Source organism: Scyliorhinus canicula, chromosome 4 (assembly GCF_902713615.1).
Source record: "Scyliorhinus canicula chromosome 4, sScyCan1.1, whole genome shotgun sequence".
Lineage (NCBI taxonomy): Eukaryota > Metazoa > Chordata > Chondrichthyes > Carcharhiniformes > Scyliorhinidae > Scyliorhinus > Scyliorhinus canicula.
In genome coordinates, this window is record NC_052149.1 from 185,332,451 (window position 1) to 185,353,535 (window position 21,085).

The window sequence follows — 21,085 nt, forward strand, 5'->3', positions numbered from 1 at the left end:
CCAATTCACCTGCTCTATTTAATCGTTCCTTAAAATTTGACATGTAATCAATCCAATAATGTAATTTCTGATGTCTCACTCACCAATTTTTCCTCAAATCAATTTAAGTGGTCCTCTTACCTCATGACCAAAAACTCGTTCAAAAGGATTGAATTTGGTTGACTCATTAGGTGCGTCCCCAATTGCAAACAGTACAAATGGAATTCCTTAATCCCAATCCTCTGGATAATCTTGGCAATAAGCCCTCAACGTTGTCTTTAATGTCTGATGCTACCTTTCTAACGCTTCTTGCGATTCTGGATGGTACGCAGTTGATTGAAATTGTTTTATTCCTAAGCTTTCCATAACTTCTTTGAATTAGCTGGAGGTAAAATTTGATCCTTGATCCGACTGTACTTCTGTGGGTAGTCCATATCTAGTAAAGAATTTAAATAACTCCTCCACAATCTTTTTAGCTGCAATATTAAGTGCTCGAGTGGCCTCTGGAAACCTAGTAGACACATCCATTGTAGTCAAAGGAAATTGATTTGCACTTCCTCTTTTAGGAAGTGGTCCTACGCAATCAATTAGGGCCCGTGTAAAAGGTTCCTCAAATGCCGGAATGGGTATTAAGGGCAGTGGTTTTATCACTGCTTGAGGTTTCCCTATCACTTGACATGTGTGACATGATTGACAAAATTTAACTATATCCTTACGTAGTGAAGGCCAATAAAAATGTTTTTGTCTTTTAGCTTGACTTTTCCTTATTCCCAAATGACCTCATGTACAACACGCAACACTTCCTTTCTATACCCCACCAGCAATACTACTTGATGAACTTCTGTGCACTTTTCATCCTACTGCATATGTAAAGGTCTCCATTTTCTCATCAAGACATCACTTTTACGGTAATAACACTCTGGTATACACTCAGATTCCTCTTCTGTCAATGCTTTCTGATACATCCGTTTTATTTCTACATCTTTCTGTTGTAACTTCGCCAATTTTCCTAAACTAAAAATATCCGCCTCATCCTCCACCTGTTCTTGTTCTGTTTCAACCATCTGATCAAAAATCGTTTCTGTTAATTGCACTTCAACTTCATCTTCACTCTCTGATTTCTCCTCGTTTTAACCTGTGACTTTGCGACCTTGTTACTACACAATACGGAAAAATCCCAGGATATTCATCCTGCAAAACTTCAGTTGTCTGATTTTCCACTGGCTTATCAACCACAGTAGGCATCACTACCACCTGCGACCAAGCTATATCATTACCCAAGATAAACTGTATTCCTGGACAAGACAGTTTCTCTATTACTCCTACTACCACTTTACCACTCTTCACTAGACTTTCCAACCTTGCCTTATATAATGGAACAAGACTCCTTTCATCCTGAATTCCACATATTACCACCTTTTCCGGCAACATTCTTCCCAAACTACATAACTCCTCATCTCTTACCATTAAAGATTGACTGGCTCCTGTATCTCTTTAAATTGTGACTTATTTACCTGCGTTTCCTGATACACATGAGCAAACTTTACCCACACAAGTAAATTCTTTAAAGAGATCTGGCACCTTCTTATCAATCACCTCTTGATCAGGCTGTACAATCTTTTGCACCTCCTTGGCTTCACTTGGGCTTTCCTTTACCACTTTAACAAACCCCACTGTCTTATCCTGTTTTACCATATCAGCCTTCCCAGTGCTTCTCTTCTACCACCAACACTGTGACTTTACATGGCCGAGTTTATTGCAGTGAAAACATTTGAAATGTTTCATTTATTTTCCAACCTCCTGAATTTCTTTTTTAATCTGAGCTACACTCTCTTTATTATCTCCCATCAGATCACCTTTGCCTCGACCACTTGAATATTTCTCATGTCCCCAGTTTCTATCCCTCACAGGCTGAAACTGATGTCAGAAACCAAGCTTTGATTTATGAACTAATTTGTAATCATCTGCCATTTCTGCTGCTAACCTCACAGTTTTAACCCTCTGCTCTTCCACATGAGTTCTCACTACATCAGAAATTGAAATTTTAAACTCATCCAAAAGCATAGGGCGCGATTCTCCCAAAACGGGAGAAATCGTAAGGCTGGCGTCAAACCCGGGCGGGTTTGACGCCAGCGCGCCCCTTCCCGACCGAGAACCGATTCTGGTCCCCGGTCGGGGCTAGCAGCCCGACGCCGCAAGCTCCAGCATCACGGGCTTAACGAATTTCATTAAGCCCGCTTGCCGGAGTTAGCGCCGGCTGACGCGTCATATGACGTCAGCCGCGCATGCGCGGATTGGAAGACTCCAACCCGCGCATGCGCGGATGACGTCATACCGTATTTGCGCGAAACCCGCGCATGCGCGGGCCGGGATGCCCCTCAGCCACCCCGCGAATGGATACTGCGGGGCGGCGGAAGGACAAATAGTGCGCGGGCATCGTGGTACTGCCGTGCCAATCGGTGCCATGGTTATAAAAAGCGAGTTGTTCCCGCCGTTTTTACGAACGGCCAGACCAGGTGTGTTTGCCGTTCGTAAAAACAGCGTAAAGGGCTGGGACTTCGGCCCATCGAACAGCTGTGAATCGTTGCCGGCCGTAAAAAAACGGCGGCAGCGATTCGTGTCGGGAGTTGGGCGGGGGGGGGGGGGGGGGAGAATAGCGGGGGGGCGGGAAAAATGTCGGGAAGGCCCTCCCGCTATTCTCCGACCCGTCGTGTGGGGCGGAGAATCGGGCCCATAGTTTCTCTGAGAGCTTCATATGTTTGGCCTATTTTCAAAGCTCTTATCCACCTATCACAATTACTCTGTTTGAGCCTTTCAAACTCCATGTATGTTTGACCAAATTCTTTCCTTAAACTTCTAAACCTCAGTCTGTAGGCTCAGGCACTAGTTCATATGCAACTAAGATCGATTTTTTCCCACCTTGTCATATGTCCCAGATATCCCCTCCGGTAGTGATGCAAACACTTCACTAGCTCTACCTATCAGCTCTGTTTGAATCTGTAATACCCACATGTCCTGTGGCCATTTCATTTGTTTAGCTACCTTCTCAAATGAAATGAAAAGGCTTCCACCTCCTTCTCGTCAAACCTTGGCAATGCTTGGACATATTTAAATAGTACCCCACCAAGCCTTCGACTTTGAAGCTCTTTCTCATTATCCTCATCAGTATCATCCAATTGTACATTTCCCTTTACGTCTGATAATTTTAACTGACTGTCATGTTTCATGGCCATTTTCTGAAGTTCAAACTCTCTCTCTTTATCTGTTTCCCAGTCTGTATCTCCCTTTCTCTTTTTTTTTGTTCTGCTTGGACTATTCTTTCTTTTCTCCACGCAGGGAAGGCAGTGCAATGTTCCTCCTGCAGAATGTTTGAGGTGAGGGACGCCGTCAGTCTCCCTGCTGATTTCACCTGTGGGAAGTGCACCCATCTCCAGCTCCTCAGAAACCGCTTTAGGGAATTGCAGCTGGAGCTGGATGAATTTTGGATCATTTGGGAGGCAGAGGTGGTCATAGATAGTAGCTTCAGGGATGTAGTTACTCCGAAGAATCAAGATAGATGGGTGACGGTGAGAGGGCTGGGAGGAAGCAGTCAGTGCAGGGATCCTCTGTGGTCGTTCCCCTCAGTAACAAGTATACCGTTTTGGATACTGTTGAGGGGGACGACCTACCATGGATAAGCCACGATGAACGGATCTCCAGCACTGAGTCCGTCCCTGTGGCTCAGAAGAGGAGGAAGAGCAGGAGAGCAATAGTTATTGGGGACTCGATAGTTAGAGGCACAGATAGACGGTTCTGTGGCAACAAAAGAGACTCATGGATGATATGTTGCCTCCCGGATGCCAGGGTCCATGATGTCTCGGACCGTGTTTTCAGAATCCTTAAGAGGGAGGGGGAACAGTCACAAAGCGTGGTACACATCAGTACCAATGACATAGGTAAGAGAAGGGACGGGGATTTAAAACAGGAATTTAGGGAGCTAGGGTGGAAGCTGAGAGCCAGGACAAACCATGTTGTCATCTCTGGTTTGTTGCCGGTGCCACGTGCTAGCGAGGTGAGGAACAGGGAGAGAGTGCAGATAAACACGTGGCTGCAGGGATGGTGTAGGAGGGAGGGGTTCAGTTACGTGGATAATTGAAGCACATTCTGGGAAAGGTGGGACCTGTACATTTGTCAGGGGGATGGGGAAATGAGCTCTAGTCCAGAAGCCAGTGTTGAGAGTAATGAGGTACTGAGGAGGGTATCAAGGTGGCAGGAGTGTACCGGCAGACAGAAAGGTGGGTTGAAGTTGTCTACTTCAATGCAAGGAGCATCCGGAATAAGGTAGGTGAACTTGGAGCATGGATTGGTACTTGGGACTATGATGTTGTGGCCATTACGGAGACATGGTTAGAACAGGGACAGGAATGGTTGTTGGAAGTTCCGGGGTATAGATGTTTCAGTAAGAGTAGGGAAGATGGTAAAAGAGGTGGAGGAGTAGCATTATTAATCAAGGATAGTTTAACGGCTGCAGAAAGGCAGTTCGAATGGGATCTGCCTACTGAGGTAATATGGGCCAAAGTCAGAAATAGGAAAGGAGCGGTCACGTTGTTAGGCGTTTTCTATAGGTCCCCAAATAGTAATAGAGATGTGGAGGAAGAAATTGCAAAACAGATTATGGATAGGTGTGGAGGTCTCAGGGTGGTTGTCATGGGTGACTTTAACTTTCCAAATATTGATTGGAACCTCTATAGGTTGAACAGTTCGGATGGGGTAGTTTTTGTACAGTGTGTGCAGGAGGGTTTCCTGACACAATATGTGGATTGGCCGACAAGAGGGGGGCCACATTGGATTTGGTACTGGGTAATGAACCGGGCCAAGTGTTAGATTTGTTTGTGGGAGAGCACTTTGGAGATAATGACCACAATTCGGTGTCTTTCACTGTTGCAATGGAGAGGGATAGGGCCATACGACAGGGCAAGGTTTATAATTGGGGGAGGGGTAATTATGATGCAATTAGGCAAGAATTAGGGAGCATAAGGTGGGAACAGAAACTGTCAGGGACAGACACAAATGAAAAGTGGAGCTTGTTCAAGGAACAAATACTGCGTGTCCTTGATAGGTATATCCCTGTCAGGCAGGGAGGAAATCGCTGTGTGAGGGAACCATGGTTCACAAAAGAGGTTGAATGTCTTGTCAAGAGGAAAAAGGAAGAGTATGTAAGGATGAGAAAACAAGGTTCAGTTGGGTTGCTTGAGGGTTACAAGGTAGCAAACAATGAGCTAAAAAAAAAAAGGGCTTAGGAGAGCTAGGAAGGGGCATGAGAAGCCCTTGGCGTGTCGGATCAAGGAAAACCCCAAGGCTTTTTACTCTTACGTGAGAAATAAAAGAATGACCAGGGTGAGGTTAGGGCAGGTCAAGGACAGTAGTGGGAACTTGTGCATGGAATCAGAAGAAATAGGAGGCGTTGAATGAATACTTTTCTTCAGTGTTCACCAAGGAGAGGGGCCATGTTTTTGAGGATGAGAGTGTGATACAGGTGGGTAGGCTGGAGGAGGTAGATGTTCTGAAGAAGGATGTATTAGCAATTTTGAAAAACCTGAGGGTCGACAAGTCCCCTGGGCCAGATGGGATATATTCAAGAATTCTTTGGGAGACAAGGGATGAGATTGCAGAGCCTTTGGCTTTGATCTTTGGGTCCTCACTGTCCACGGGGATAGTAAGAGGACTGGAGAGTGGCGAATGTTGTTCCTCTGTTCAAGAAAGGGAATAAGAATGACCCTGGTATTTATAGGCTGGTTAGTTTTACTTCGGTGGTCAGTAAGTTAATGGAAAAGATCCTGAAGGATAGGATTTATGACCATTTGGAAAGATGCAGCTTAATCCGGGATAGTCAACACGGATCTGTGAAGGGTAAGTCTTGCCTCATAAATTTGATTGAATTCTTTGAGGAGGTAACTAAGTGTGTAGATGAAGGTCGAGCAGTTGATGTCGTATACATGGATTTTAGTAAGGCGTTTGATAAGGTTCCCCATGGTCGGCTCATGAAGAAAGTAAGGAGGTGTGGGATAGAGGGAAATTTGGCCAATTGGATAAGTAACTGGCTATCACATAGAAGACAGAGGGTGGTGGTGGATGGAAAATTTTCAGACTGGAGACCAGTTACCAGCGGTGTACCACAGCGATCAGTGCTGGGTCCTCTGCTATTTGTGATTTTTATCAATGACTTGGAGGAGGGGGCTGAAGGGTGGGTCAGTAAATTTGCTGATGACACCAAGATTGGTGAAGTAGTAGATGAGGTGGAGGGCTGTTGTATTTTGCAAAGAGACATTGATGAGATGCAGAGCTAGGCCGGAAAATGGCAGATGGAGTTTAACCCTGATAAGTGCGAGGTGATTCATTTTGGCAGAAAAAATTTGAATGCAGATTACAGGGTCAACGGCAGGATTCTGAGGAATGTGGAGGAACAGAGAGATCTTGGGGTTCATGTCCACAGATCTGAGAAGGATGCCACTCAAGTGGATAGAGCCGTGAAGAAGGCTTATAGTGTGTTAGCGTTTATTAACAGGGGGCTTGAGTTTAAGAGCTGCAGGGTTATGCTGCAACTGTACATGACCTTGGTGAGACCACATTTGGAGTATTGTGTGCAGTTCTGGTCACCTCATTATCGGAAGGATGTGGAAGCATTGGAAATGGTGCAAAGGAGATTTACCAGGATGCTGCCTGGTTTGCAGGATAGGTCTTATGAGGAAAGGTTGAGGGAGATAGGGCTTTTCTCTTTGGAGCGGAGGAGGATGAGAGGCAACTTAATAGTGGTTTATAAGATGATGAGGGGGATAGTAGAGTGGACATTCAGAGACTATTTCCTCGGGTGGATGTAGCTGTTACAAGGGGGCATAACTATAAGATTCAGGGTGGGAGATATAGGAGGGATATCCGAGGTAGGTTCTTTACTAAGAGAGTGGTTAGGATGTGGAATGGACTGCCTGCTGTGATAGTGGAGTCGGACACTTCAGGAACTTTCAATCGGTTATTGGATAGGCACATGGAGCATACCAGAATGACAAGGTGTGGAATAGCTTGATCTTGGTTTCGGACAATGCTCGGCTCAACATCGTGGGCCGAAGCGCCTGTTCTGTGCCGTACTATTCTATGTTCTATGTTCTTTCTTCTCTCTCCTTTTCTTTTTCCTGGTGACCTGAGGAAGGAGCTGCGCTCCGAAAGCTTGTGTTTGAAACAAACCTGTTGGACTTTAACCTGGTGTTGTAAGACTTCTTACTGTGCTCACCCCAGTCCAACGCCGGCATCTCCACATCATTTCTTTTTCCTCTCTCTCGTATTAAAGCTGCTTTCATTCTTTCTCATGTTCCATTTGTTTAATTTTTAACTCAATTTTTGCCATTTCCAATGAGTCAAACTGTATCTCAGGCAACTTTAAATGCTTAGCCACTGCCATAATTACCTCATCTTTTCGCATTTTGTCAGGTAATGTTAACTGCAATGATTTTGCCAAATCTAACAGTCTGCTTTTAGTCGCTGTCCATAAGGTACTGCGTGTGACCGTCTCCACCCCCAAAAACTTCAGAGCCTCTGAAAGAGCCATTGTCCACACCACACTCCCTACTTAAACTGAAATACCACACCTGAAAAACAACCACAATATGCTCACCCCTCACTGTCTTTAAGTTCACTAAGCCAACCCAATAGATAGACTTTTATCCCAGATGGGCCCCCAATTTGTTATGGGCCAGGGTTTAGAGAACCCCAAAGTGTATCATGGAGTTCACCTGACCCACAACTTTTAATAGATTGTGATATGGAGAGCACTCCACAGGTGTGCTACAGCAGAAATGGAAAAGTATTTTTCAAAGCAAAAAAATGTTTATTCTAAGAACTCAAGTTAACCTTTTTAAAAGTGAACATCTTAGCAACCATGAATTCAAATACAATCCCCAAAGAATGCAACACTAAGTAATCCTTTTAGCTTTCCTTTTAACATCCAGAAGACTTAAAAATAAACATAACCTTTAACAGAAGCACATTAGGTTTACATTCACTACTGAGAACATTTATAATTCTGAATTCACCAAATGATCAAGAGATAGTCTTTTGATAACAGAGAGAACAGCAGAACACCTGCTTGTTCTGGCTTCAGCTCCAACATGAAAACGAAACTAAAACACACCCTACAGCAAACAGACTAAAACGAAAGTAAAAAGCTGACAGACAGCCCAGCTCCACCCACTCTCTGACATCACTGCAGTAATAAACATCAATTTCTTAAAGGTACTCTTACGACAGATACATATATAAACACCCATTTATAAACACGCATTTCTGAAAGGTACTCTCACATGACACCCTATGGTTTGGACTTTTGTGAAACTATGGAGAAATGCCACAAACTAAATTCTACAATGCCTTTTTTTAAAAATTGATAAATCCTTTTAATGCCGGTGCAGTTTGGTTGATAGTGTCGTATCTTGCTCATGTGGATAAAATTCAGTTCAAATCACTTTTTTAAAAATACTTTGGTTATAATGAAATAAATTTCTGCTTATTAATGTTCAGAACAATAACTAAATTGCAAAAAATGAATCAGAGGATGAAACTCACATGGGTAAGTTTGTGTACCCAGTATATCCCCATTTTAGTTTCCATGTTGAACTCATTTCTTTGCACTTCAAAACCATTCTTCTGCTTTAAGTGATCCGATAGGCACAAGACAGAAGTGGGCTATCCAGCATTGTTGAACCATTCTTAAAGATAATGGTCCAAAAATTGATTTGCTCATGTTTTTGGATGTGAAGGTCACAATTTACAATTAACCCATGCCAAAGTTCAGTTGAGGCAAGCAGCATGCAAGCTTCTCGTCAGTTGAATGCTTGTGGGATTCTGCTGAGTATGATCTACTCAAAAGAGGACCCAACAGCTTGAAACTGCAGAGTGTGGTGAACTCAGCCCAATGCACCACACAAGCTTGCCACTCTCCAACTGATTCTGTTCACACCTCCTGCTGCCTCAGGAAGGCAGACAGCATTGTCAAAGACCCGTCACACCCTGGCTTTGCCCTCTTCCAGAGCCTTCCATCAGGCAGAAGATACAGACGTCTGAAGACCCACACATCCAGACATAGGAACAGCTTTTTCCCCATAGTTACTCAATTCCTCTCCCTCAGCCTGATCTGTTCCCTGTAAGAACACTATTCACGACGTCCAATGCTGCTCTTGTTTATCTATTTGCTTTGTTTCTCCCTTGTTCCACACTGTAACCAATCACTATTTGTCAATATAATTTGTTGATTATTCATTTTTGTCTACTGTGTACGGACCTGTGGCCGCAGAAAAATACTTCTCACTGTACTTCAGTACATGTGACAATATATCAATCAATCAATCGAATCGCCCTGCACCTCCTTAAAAACAACCTACCCCTCTTAAAGGAGAGCTGTTACTGACTGCTTCTCGAGCAAGTGAAAGGCAAAGGATGACAAATTGAGCAACAAAGGAGGTTCTCAGATGCAGCACTGGAGATTATAGACATAAATTCAAACCCATGAAAGAGACCATAGGTGGGATTCTCTGCCCCGCTGCGCCACATTTCTGCCCTGACCGCCCGGTGAGATTCTCCGTTACGCCAGCCGATCAATGGGGTTTTCCATTGTGGGGCAGCACCACGCCGTCGGGAAACCCCCGGGCGCCGGCATAACGGAGAATCGCAGCAGCGGAGAACCCGGGCCCATGATTCTGCAGGTGGAGTGGGGTGAAGAAGGCCCTCCAGGAGCACCCTCAAAGAAATGGGATTAGTTGGCCAGAGAGATAAATTCCAGAGTCTCTTCCTTAAGGATCAGGGAGATGTAGCACAGAAAGTTTAATGACCTTATGGAGGTGGTCAATGTCAGTGATGCATCGTTACATGACATCTCCTGCCCAACAGACCACCAACTACTCGCAATGCTCAATGCACTGCGCCCACAATATTCACCTATCAACGCTCCCTCCATAACAGCACTCAACTTCACCCTGTCTCAGCTCATCTGCTGCTGAAACCCTCATTCATGCCTTCATTATCTCTAAAGTCAAGTATTTCAATGGACTCCTGGCTGGTTTCCAACATTCTACCCTCCGCCACAACCAAGAATATGATAATGGTACATTCTTGCCTTATGGCCCTTCCAAAATGCAACTTCATCCCCCACCTGCTATCTTCCACCAATTGCAAACTACAGTTGACATAACCTTGAATTTCTTGCTTTCCACCCCACCTCTGATTTTCTGCCATCAGATACCCAAGAAGATGCCCAAGAAGAGGCGGCACGGTGGCACAATGGTTAGCACTGCTGCCTCACAGCTTCACGGTCCCGGGTTCAATTCCAACCTCGGGTGACTATCTGTGTGGAGTTTGCACTTTCTCCCCGTGTCTGCGTGGGTTTCTTTCAGGTGCTTCGGTTTCCTCCCACAGTCCAAAGATGTGCAGGTTAGATGGATTGGCCAAGCTAAATTGACCTTTAGTGTCAAAAAGGTTAGGTGGGGTTATTGGGTTAAGTATGGTGCTCCTTCCAAACAAGGGTCGGTGCAGACCTGATAGGCCGAATGGCCTCCTTCTGCACTGTAGGGATTCTATTGTATGGATTGCCAACAAGCCAGTCAATGCAGCTTCATGAGGAAGATGAGAGCTGCAATAGACATCTGAAGAAGAACCGTCACTCGATCTGACACGCACAGCCACCAACCTCAGATGCAGGCACTTTGCACATCTTAGAAGCTAGAATAGTCAGGATCTGCACGTGGTCAGTCACCAGGCACGAGTGCAGTGCAACCAGGTCATTAGGAATGAACAGTTCATGTGCTAGCTCCCTAATGGGTAAAGTCATAGATGAATTCTGCTGCAGGAACTCCTAAGAATTCCTAGGCAGCCTACAGGTAACACTGCTGACCATGTACCTCAAGCCACTTAGTGCAATGGCAGTCCTACCAGACAGTTTCAGGTCATTGTCAAAGAAGGTGAAAAGAGTTTGGCTCTAACTTTGACAGAGCATCACTTATGACAGGGCATCACTCAGAGTTTGTAGCCCAACCTTACCAGTGTTGACCAGTTATATGCCAGCACTTACAGACCCAGCCACGATCCAACATCTCGTGGCTGCTGTCCGAGCTTCCACTGCAGTACTGAAATGCGATGGAAGCTGCGTCAGAGGTTACGAGATCCATATTTGCTGCCATGCAACACAGACTGCTGGCATCACTCTTGCGCATTTCTGTAAGGGGCATGCAGGCTGACATAGTTCAACAGATTATTCGAATTGCTCAGACAATGTCCTAGGGTGAGGCAGCAGCTTAGGGGTGCACAAATCTGTTATCCTTGCTCAGGATGACAATAATAGTGCTCAAACTACTGCCATTGCCCTTGCTGTTGTTGCTCAACCAGCCAAGCAGGCTGCCACAGCCTATGCTGAGGCAGCCAAAGGCCTAACAGTCAAGGGCCAGTGCTACTGGATAACTATCTGTATTCTCCAACAGGGAAAGTCAGCAGTCTTCCCCCATTTTGTAATCAATGGGGTAGCTCTTCATGGAACACTAGGACAAGCAAAGGCACCTGCAAGAAAAAGAATTGAGAATTGGATGTGTTCTTGGATAAAGTACTTACTGGGAGATTTTTTTTTGGGGGGGGGGGGGGGGGTGGCTTTTACTGCAGGATTTCAACCAAGAGAATTCTGTGATGGAATGTCAAGTGGGGAAATGGGAACTTGGAGTAATAATGATGATGAGATGTTGTGCTAAGGGAACCGGAGTGTCAGGAGCAACTCAGAGGGCTGTTTCAAATGGAGGGGTCGTGGATGCCTCCTCTTCTTCCTCTATCTAAGGTAGCCTCCAAATGCCTGGTAATGAGAGCTATGCCCTCAAAATAGCAAAGTTGTGGCAGATACAGCAAATCGCGACAGACTTGGAAACATGCCAGGATGCGCATTGTAGGGCTCCCTCCAAGCAATCTTGTCAGCAGAACCATTGCTTGAAAATGTAAATAGTCTGTTCCACTTCTGTGTGGCAATATGGCTCTCATTGTAGGCTGTTCGCCCTTGCAAGATTAGGTGGCAGAGGGAGTTGTGAGTCAAGTATAAAGCAGGCTTACCTTGTCTAAGCAACCAGTCTCTCGTTGTTCAAGGTGACCCAAAGACAGCAGCAATGTCAGATTGCCTCAGAATAAAAACGTCATGGCTGTTGCCAGGAGAGCAGACATTCACCAACACAATGCTTGAGTATGGTCTTACACCAATTGTAGTTCCTGTTCTTCTGCCCATTAACGTACAGGGCCTGCAGGTTCATATGCATGCACTTGATGATTTCCTGTGCCATTGGGAATCCCACTAACCTGAGAAAAACCATATGCTGACTCATCTGGCCTTTCTGCGCCCACAGAGAAGATTATAAACTCTCCTGTCCTCTTGTGCTCCATCAACTCTTGGAAACAGCCACTGACAGTGTACTGCAATATGTTTGCAAAGTTACCTGCTCCCACCTGGATTTATCCAAGTTGAGTGACAGGGACATTGGTAGTCAGGGGCACCATCCCCCACCTTACTATGAGGCTGCACATCCTGTTGAAAGAGGTGGCACATTTCAGTGCCCATTTCTTTGGTGAATTCAGACATCTCAGCCACTGATTTTGCCTGATGTGGAGGTAGGAAAAGTACTCCCTAAAAATCTTTGGTGGGGAGGGCCTTCTGTTGCAAACCCGCCTTCTTCCTCTCCACAGAACTTCTCCTCTCAGCAGTCACAGCTCTAGGCCCAGAAGCACTACAACAATGGTACCCATAACTTCTGCAGTCTTTCACCGGACAGGTTACAAAACTCCTCTGCTCTCCCTGCCAGGACGTCGCCAACACTTCCTTCCAAATCCAGAAACTGATCAACAACAGCAAGTCAAAAGCATTTCATATGCAAGTTGAATGGCTGGCATTTTAAACAGCACTAGTGGGGGAATCCCTCCTGCAGCTTAACATACTTTCACACACACAGGTATTAAAATTTCTACTTCAGGTAAACCAAGCAGACAATCTTGCTGGGAAAGTTAATGTACCGACATAGATTATGTAGCAAAGATTAATCAATATGTGAGAAATAATAGCATATCAAATGCATGCAAGTGCACTGCAAGACATCATTACCTTACCATGGGAAACATGACCTGTTCATTACAACATTGTTAACTGAACAACAGGCCTACATCTGATCTGGCTCCGGTCCAGTTTGTACTTTGCATTACATACGGTAACTGATTAAAATACTCACTTTGCAGGTTGTGAATCAAAATTATGATTTGTGTTTCAGTTTAAACAACAATGGTGTCATTTTATTTTTGCTTGAATTCACATGAATAAATTAGGGAAATGTAGCATGCCAGATTCTTAAAAATGTGGTAGAAACACAAATGCAATTTTATTTTCTCACTATTGTGATTATCCTTAATAATTTGTGCTAATATATAATGATGACAGCCACTTGACTAGAGTAATACCAGTATATTTTTGTGCCATTATCCAAAATCAATGCTTGTAGTGGTTACAATGTGAATGCTAACCCTACTATCCACAAAGCATCAAAACTTTATCATGCTGATGTAGGCTGCAGCTAAAAAATATTAAAATGTTTTAAGTTTGCAGGAAAAAAATATTGTTGTTAAGCATTAACTCTAATTATTCTATTTTTAAAATTCTACTTTGTAATTTCCCCATTTAAGGTAATTCGCCCTTACCTCAAAAATGATAGCCTTATGTTGGCCTTGGGGTAATGTTAATGTCTTGGATTCATAATCCAGAGGCTTGAGGTAAAGATCTCGTCACCCATCTTCATGTCAACTGGGGAAGTTTAAATTCACTTAATTAAATAAATCTGGAATTAAGGAGCCAGTGTTGTGAATGGTAACCATAAAACCACAATATTCTTGTGAAAACCCACCTTGTTCATTAAAATAAATCTGGTATCCTTACCCTGTCTGGTTTATATGTGACTCCATATTCACAACAATGTGGCTGACTCTGAACTAACCTCTGAAATGGCCTTGTAAACCATTTGATTTTGTTCCTCTCCAAGAAGGGGGCTCACCATCCGCATCTCATGAGCAAAAGGGGTGAGCAACAAATGCTGACCTTGCCAGCAATACCAACAGCCCATTGATTAATGCAAAGAAGAGGCCTTTCTTGCACCATTGTACATTATTTATTCAACAGCATTTTTTAGATGGGCATTATCAAATTTGTAATCCTACCCTAGGTTATTCTCCATGAGGGAAAGATTACTTTAACAACTGCATTTCAACCAAAGAGCTCTGTGCTGAATTATGGGCGAAAAGAAGTAACACTTCATTATGCCAGGCTATCTATGGGAAATTCTTTTAAAATCCTTGTGCTTGATAGTATAATCTAGCAGACAACTACATAATAAAGTCTTTGCTTTTTCAGTCCATTAAAGCTGGAAAGAAACTCATTCACAAAGTTATCATTTTACTCAAATTAGGATAACATTGGTAAATTTAGTTCTGTATTTATTTTAAATATAGGAGAAAAAAATAAAGTCTTTGTCGATATCTATATCTCCATAAGTATAGCAAGCAGTGTTTGAACTTTTTGTTCCTTCAGTTTCCTTAACATTCGGTTACTGGTTTGTGAAAATAAAGCCATCAGTACTTTATTAACCATACTACTTCGGAACAAGTTTGCACTTTGATTTTACTTCTTGATCAGTTTGGCTGCATACACTTCTAGTTCTGGCAAGTGTGCAGGTTCAAGACTGAAAAAACAGATAAACTTGCATTTGTACAGTGTTTTTCACAACCACTGGACATCCACAAGCACTTTACAGCCAATGAAGTTACTTTTGAAGTGTAATCACTGTTGTAATGTAGGAAGGACAGCAACCCGTATGCATTCAAACTCCCACAAACAGCAATGTGATAATAACCAGATAATAATGTCGATTGAGGAATAAACATTGACCAAGACACTAGAGATAGTGCCATGGGAACTTTTAATCCACCCAAGAAGCCAGAGGTCGTAAATTAATGTCTCATCTGAAAGACATTAGCTCCAACGGTGCAATGTTCCCTCAGTACTGCAATGGAGTGTCAGCCTTGAATCTTTTTGCTCAAGGCCGGGAGTGGGACTTGAATGCAGACCCTTGGTATTCAGAGCTGAGTGTTCTACAACTGAGCCAATGCTGACACAGTTGACTAGAGCACAAAATCTAGGCTGACACTCCAGTGTGGTACTGAGGTGCTGCATTGTCAAAAGTACTATCTTCCAGGTGAGACATTAAACCAGGGTTCTATTTGCCCTCGCAGGGTAATATCAAAGATCCCCTGGCATGATTTCAAGAAAGTATCTTGGGAGTACAAGTATAAGGACAGTAATGTTCTCCCCGGAATTGACTAATATGTATCTCCTCGGCCATCAACACTTTGTTGTTTTGTTGTTTGTGAGATCTTGTTGTGGCCAAATTGTCTGTTGCCTTCATTACAAAAGTGACTACACTACAAACGTACTGAATTGACTGGAAAGCATTTTGGGATATCCTGGAGATCATGAAAGGTACTATATAGATGGATTTAAAAAAAATGTTATTTCTATCACATGCATAACCAGGGCTGGAAAATTACTTTCACTAATCAATGTGAAGCAAGTGGCTTTCCTATTTCTGTGAGAAAAGGAGAAACAAAGCATAGCTTACAATTTAAGTCAAATGCTCAGCAGGCCAGTCAACAGCTGTAGAACAAATAGGCAAGTTAATGTTGCAGGCGCAGGCCCTTTATCAAAGGTTTGTGATGAAGGGTTCTCAATTGAAAATGTTAACATGTCTGTTATCTCCACAAATGTTTCCAGCTTTTTATGTTTTCATCTTTCAGCAACTGCAATATTTTGCTTTTTGTTGCAATAAACATTGGTATTTTTGTACCTTCACCTTCACTCTTTCAGACAGAGGTTCTGCTGCATCCCAATGTTTATGGCCTGTTGAAGTTCTTAGCCGCTCCACTTTCCTCTATAAAAATGCAAGTTCTTGTTGCTATGTTGAAGATTTTTTTTTCAGTCCTCTTGTTAGGATCTTGGATGAGAACCCAACTATTTGTAATTTGTAAAACTGTAAGGAAGTGTTCCTGCACCACAGGAGTGATCTTTTATGTTTTAAAAAAACTTTAATTTCAACACAGAATTAACCACATTAGCAACCAAGAAATAGCTTTAGTTAACAGTTACACAATTCTTAAGTGAAATAAGAAACTTTAATTGATTTCCTAAACCTGCCACTATATTCAAATTAAGCAAACCAATATATTTCAAATATCACTGTTTGGAAAGAGAACCTTTCAGGACCAAACTGAATTACCTCTGTTCAAATGAGAGTTTGAGGACTAAATTACTTTTCAGGCAGTCCTGCCTCTTCTCATTGACCACATAATCTGTACCCAAAGCATAAGGCATTCTTCTGTCTCTTCTCACAAGATGTCTCTGGACTTGTTTCACCAGGACCAAATATAATACCCCTCATTAATTGTCTACAACCCAGGAATCCTTCAAACATAAACAATATTTCATTAGCCAGCTGTCTGTAAACAAACAAATGGTTCTCGAGATCTATAGCAGAGCACTTCACTTGCAATTCAATTATTACCTCACTTTTATGGCACCTTAATCACAGCTCTCGCAGTCATACTGTCTTTATGCATCTTAACCCAGGTTTTAGTAAAAGTATAAAATATAACAATTTCTTACATTCATCACACTCTTTAGAATTATTTTCTTCAGAATTATTTTCTTCCTGTTGGGATCTGTTACAATTTAACAAGTTAAAGGTTACTTTGAACTGAAAATAATCCTATGAAAAGAATCCTAATTTTTAAGATGTCTCTAGCAGTGACAGTACATAATTTTGTAACTTTTAGTATTATATTGATACTATAGCAAAGAGCTAAATGTTATTCTAACAAAAGCAGTACAAATAAAGGATACAAATATTATTTATGTGTTTGTACCTGAAATTGGCTTCACAAAACAAACAATAGAATTACATATATATTATGCTAACTGTCATAAATGGTACTAAACTTGCAATTCACTGTAGCTGTGTGTGTGTTTATGCCATGGATTTTTAAACTATTCACTTTTGGTTTAAAGATGACCAAGAAGTGTCTAGCAACTTTTTCATTCCAGAAGTCATGACAGCCCAGTGTAAGAAGTCAAGCACAACTATTTTGGCACAATAGACTGTGCACCTGAATTGAGATCAAGCCTGGAAATAAGTTGCACTGAAGAGGTTTTGGCATCTAGAATAATTTTGCAAGCAAAAAAGGAATATTTTGTTTTATACATAATGAGTTTGTGAAAGCCATTAATTTTGAGTGCATACATCAAAATGACCATTCAAGAGCATAGAACCCAAGATAGATTATGTCAGGTAATTGTAAGAATGGTCCAGTTTATTGTCACAAGTATGAAGTTTCTGTGAAAAGCCCCTAGTCGCCACATTCCAGCACCTGTTCGGGTAAGCCGGTACGGGAATTGAACCCATGCTGCTTGCCTTGTTCTGCATTACAAACCAGCTGTCTAGCCCACTGAGCTAAACCAGATACCATAAGACATTTTGAACTACCTATTCTAGGCTATAATGGATTTCTTATGCATTTGAAACCATCAGTATTATACAATTATTTTTCAAATCAAAAACATGTAAATTTTTTTACACTTTATATTCCTTTACATGGTGCTCCAATTGTACATTTTCCTCACACGTCATAACAATAGGACATACTACTGAGCTTAGCATCATAGGGTTTGGGTGAGAAAGGTCGGGAATGGTCTTATTTTCATTAGTTTTGGTCCCATTCCAGCATTCGGTTGAGTCCAATAGTTTGGCCCTATTCCAATGTTCGGTAGAGTCCAAGCTACAGTCTACGTGAATGGAATGTCTGTTCATGTGCTTACAACTGAGAGCAGGGTGCACATCATTACTACATCGACAGAATTATCTGGCCACTTGCAACAAAGGTTACACTAATTTTTCTGTTGCTTTATCCACCATATTTGAGAAACATTTGATTTTCTTTCCATTTCGACATCCCAATGATAAACTGTACTTTGTGTGAATGAACCAATCCCACCACCCCCGTCTCTTCGTCAATCAACCCCTTTGTTACTCGATCTCCCACACAAGTTTCTATTTATATATTGTTTTTAAATCCAAATGCTATACATGACTGTGAATCAACCAATAAATTGCACTCCTCAATTACCAATATATTAGACAGTGAAATAGCAAAACACAACTTCATGAGCAAATGTTTCAGAAGATCCTTAGATAAATATGAATTAACATTTTGAAGAAATTGGCTAACATTCCTGCAATTCACGTATTATATGCTGTTCAAAAAATTTCAGTTCCACTTTGTTAATGATGATGGCTTATACTTAGACGATGTATCAATCACAGAATGACAGGAAATAATATCTTCACATGTTCCTGTTTTCTCAGAAATGTGGATGAAATACAGCAAATGGGAGTCCAAACTGGACCAAAATCATCCTCAAAATATGGCTATTCATCAGAGTATTCTCAATGTGATGTTATTGTGCCAGAATATAGTTACAGTTTTTAAAAATGGTAGTCATTCAGCGACACAGTGCAATCAGAGAATGAACCCGCAGCCAATATTCCAGGCAACACGTGAAGATTATCGCATTCTGACGTCTTCTACCCTCCTGTGAAGGGCTTTTTTTTAATAATCAGATTCCAATCAACTCCAAAGTATCCTGTGTTTCCATAAACATCACTATACTCAACAGTGTGCAACCATGGCGTGGAATACACTATTGCCGCACAGGTAATTCCACTGATTCATTTCCACTAATAGCCATCAATCCTGATCTAATTCCAGGATGACCACATACACCATTTGCACAATAAAACAGATTATTTCCCCCCAAAATCCACTTCTAAATAGCAATCTGCGGCGATGCCTATTGCGTGGATGTTCTGAATTCCAGGGGAGACCTTTAAACGAGGGAATCACCCACTCATTGAAATGGACGTCGCCGTGAAGCCACTGCAATAAAACGCATATTCCTCTCGGGCGGTGGCTTTAAATGCGAAACTCAAAAACAACGAACGGAAGACTTTATATTTAAAAAAAAAAGACAAAGCTCGTTCACCCATCTCGATAACCGTAAAAAAAAGCAATGCTACTCAAATCTATTTTTGCAGACGTTGACCAAAGTGGCGCGTGTGTGTGTGTGTGTGTGCAGATCAGCAGCTGTCACTTGGACAGCGCCAGACTGCTAAATAATTATAGTGGGCAATAGGTATGAAGGTTGGCTGCAATAACTATCAAACAAGCCGACAGCCATACTCAAAACAATTCAGCAGCAAATGTAACTAATAGAATTATAGTCTTTACACACCAGCGCAAAGACAGAATGTGCAACATTAGAATCTGCAATCACCATAAAGATACACGTCTCGCCTAAATGTAATTAGCAACGAGAAAACATGATACACAGCAACCGATTTTTGTTAAGTGCCAAATCTGGACTGCTGCATGTTTCGTGTCTTAAAACCGAATGGTAGCCAACCATCTCTTAGGAGCTCCTAAAGCTTCCCACTCAACCCTATCACACCATCATCACATATTCATTCAACCGTTTGTAATTTTCCCAGTGTCCGATTTACACTTTTATTTATAATAGCCGAATGTGCACTTTCATTTTTTTTGAGCTCGTACTCACATTTTACCATCCTCTCCGTGGTAGATATATTTATGTCATTGTTGGACATCTTCATGGGCGAATGCAGTGGGGTTCAGGCAAAGTCTCCGTGGTCCCGGAATGGAGCGTGCGGCAGGGCTGCAGTTGCTACAGCATCACCCAGGCAGCGCTGCTCCACTCAGAGCGGGGGAGGGAGCGAGCGGGCGCGCGCGCCGCGCTGTCACGGCAACCCCCATCCCGCGCGCGCGCCGCGCTGTCGCGGCAACCCCCCTCCCGCGCGCGCTAGCGAGCAAGCGCCCCAAGGGGAAAAGTCCGGCCACGCCGATCCCGTGAGGCGCGGCCGCGCGTGACGGGACTGCGTATGCCCCGGCCTCCCCCTGGGGGAGAGGGAGGGAGTGACGTAACGTCACGTGTTAGGATATCAAGATGGCGGCTGCTTGGGGAACTCCCACGCAACTGGTGCCAGGGTCAGCCTCACACTGCCCTCTCACGGAGGCACAGGGATACCCCCAACCGCACTCCTCCTCCCCCCCCCCCCCCCCCCAATATCACTTCCACCGCTCAATGCCTTTATTCTTCTTTCCAAGAAGAAAGGGGAATCCAACACCGGCAGGTAAATGGGGAGAAAGGCGAACGCTGCGGTGTTGAGAATCTGTAATGAAAATGTACAACGCAGACGGCCCGGTAGTCGCACTTCCACATCATGTCTGTTTAAATGGAAAAGGGTGGAGAGACGAGGGGGAGGACCGGCGGCGGGGGCGTAAGAAACAGAAAATGCTGGAGCCGAGACTGAACATTGCAGGCAGCATCTGTTCAGAGAACATGCGTTTAACGTTTGGTTAGTTGGCCCCTTAGTCAAAGCTGGTGCATATTATTTATTTTCATATTGCCCGTGCGTTTTCTCCTTCGATGCCAGCATCTTGGATTTTTTTTTCTTGCCGGAATGTTTTGATTAAAGATCTAACCCAAAACGTCCAACTGTTCTGTGCTCTCCTGTCTTGCCTGCTGAGCGTTTCTAACATTTTGTTTTAGCCTTGCAGCTTTTTGCATTCTGTTTATGGGAGTTATAAGGGAAGAACAAGAGTTCTAATGCATTTTTAATTTAAATGCAGTAGTAATAATCTTTACTCGTGTCACAAGTAGGCTTGCATTAACACTGCAATGAAGTTACTGTGAAAATCCCTTAGTCGCCACACTCTGGCGCCTGTTCAGGCACACCGGAAGAATTCAGAATGTCCAATTCACTTAACAAGTATATCTTTAGGAACTTGTGGGAGGGAACCAGAGCACCCGGAGGAAACCCACGCAGAGACGGAGAATGTGTAGAGTCCGTCCGCACAGTGACCCAAACAGGAATCAAACCTGGGGCCCTGGTGCTGTGAA

General features: G+C 43.1%; 1 protein-coding gene and 1 long non-coding RNA gene across 6 annotated transcripts in view; both read right to left on the reverse strand.

Moving 5' to 3' along the window:
• Positions 1-13,798, reverse strand: part of LOC119965218 — a 50,283-nt gene extending 36,485 nt beyond the window's left edge. Inside the window, exon 1 of the long non-coding RNA XR_005460460.1 lies at positions 13,708-13,798. This is a non-coding gene — a long non-coding RNA (uncharacterized LOC119965218). The remainder of the gene's footprint in view (positions 1-13,707) is intronic.
• LOC119965217 (serine/threonine-protein phosphatase 2B catalytic subunit alpha isoform-like) overlaps positions 1-19,931 on the reverse strand; it is a 532,569-nt gene extending 512,638 nt beyond the window's left edge. For 2 of the 5 annotated variants that reach the window (XM_038795665.1, XM_038795664.1), the window contains exon 1: positions 19,724-19,928. In XM_038795665.1, coding sequence (XP_038651593.1) covers positions 19,724-19,778 — 55 coding nt within the window. In that variant the 5' untranslated portion in view covers positions 19,779-19,928. Of the gene's footprint in view, positions 1-19,723 lie in introns of all 5 variants that reach the window. The other 3 variants (XM_038795661.1, XM_038795660.1, XM_038795666.1) reach the window with 3 other exon arrangements.
• Positions 19,932-21,085: the final 1,154 nt, after the last annotated feature.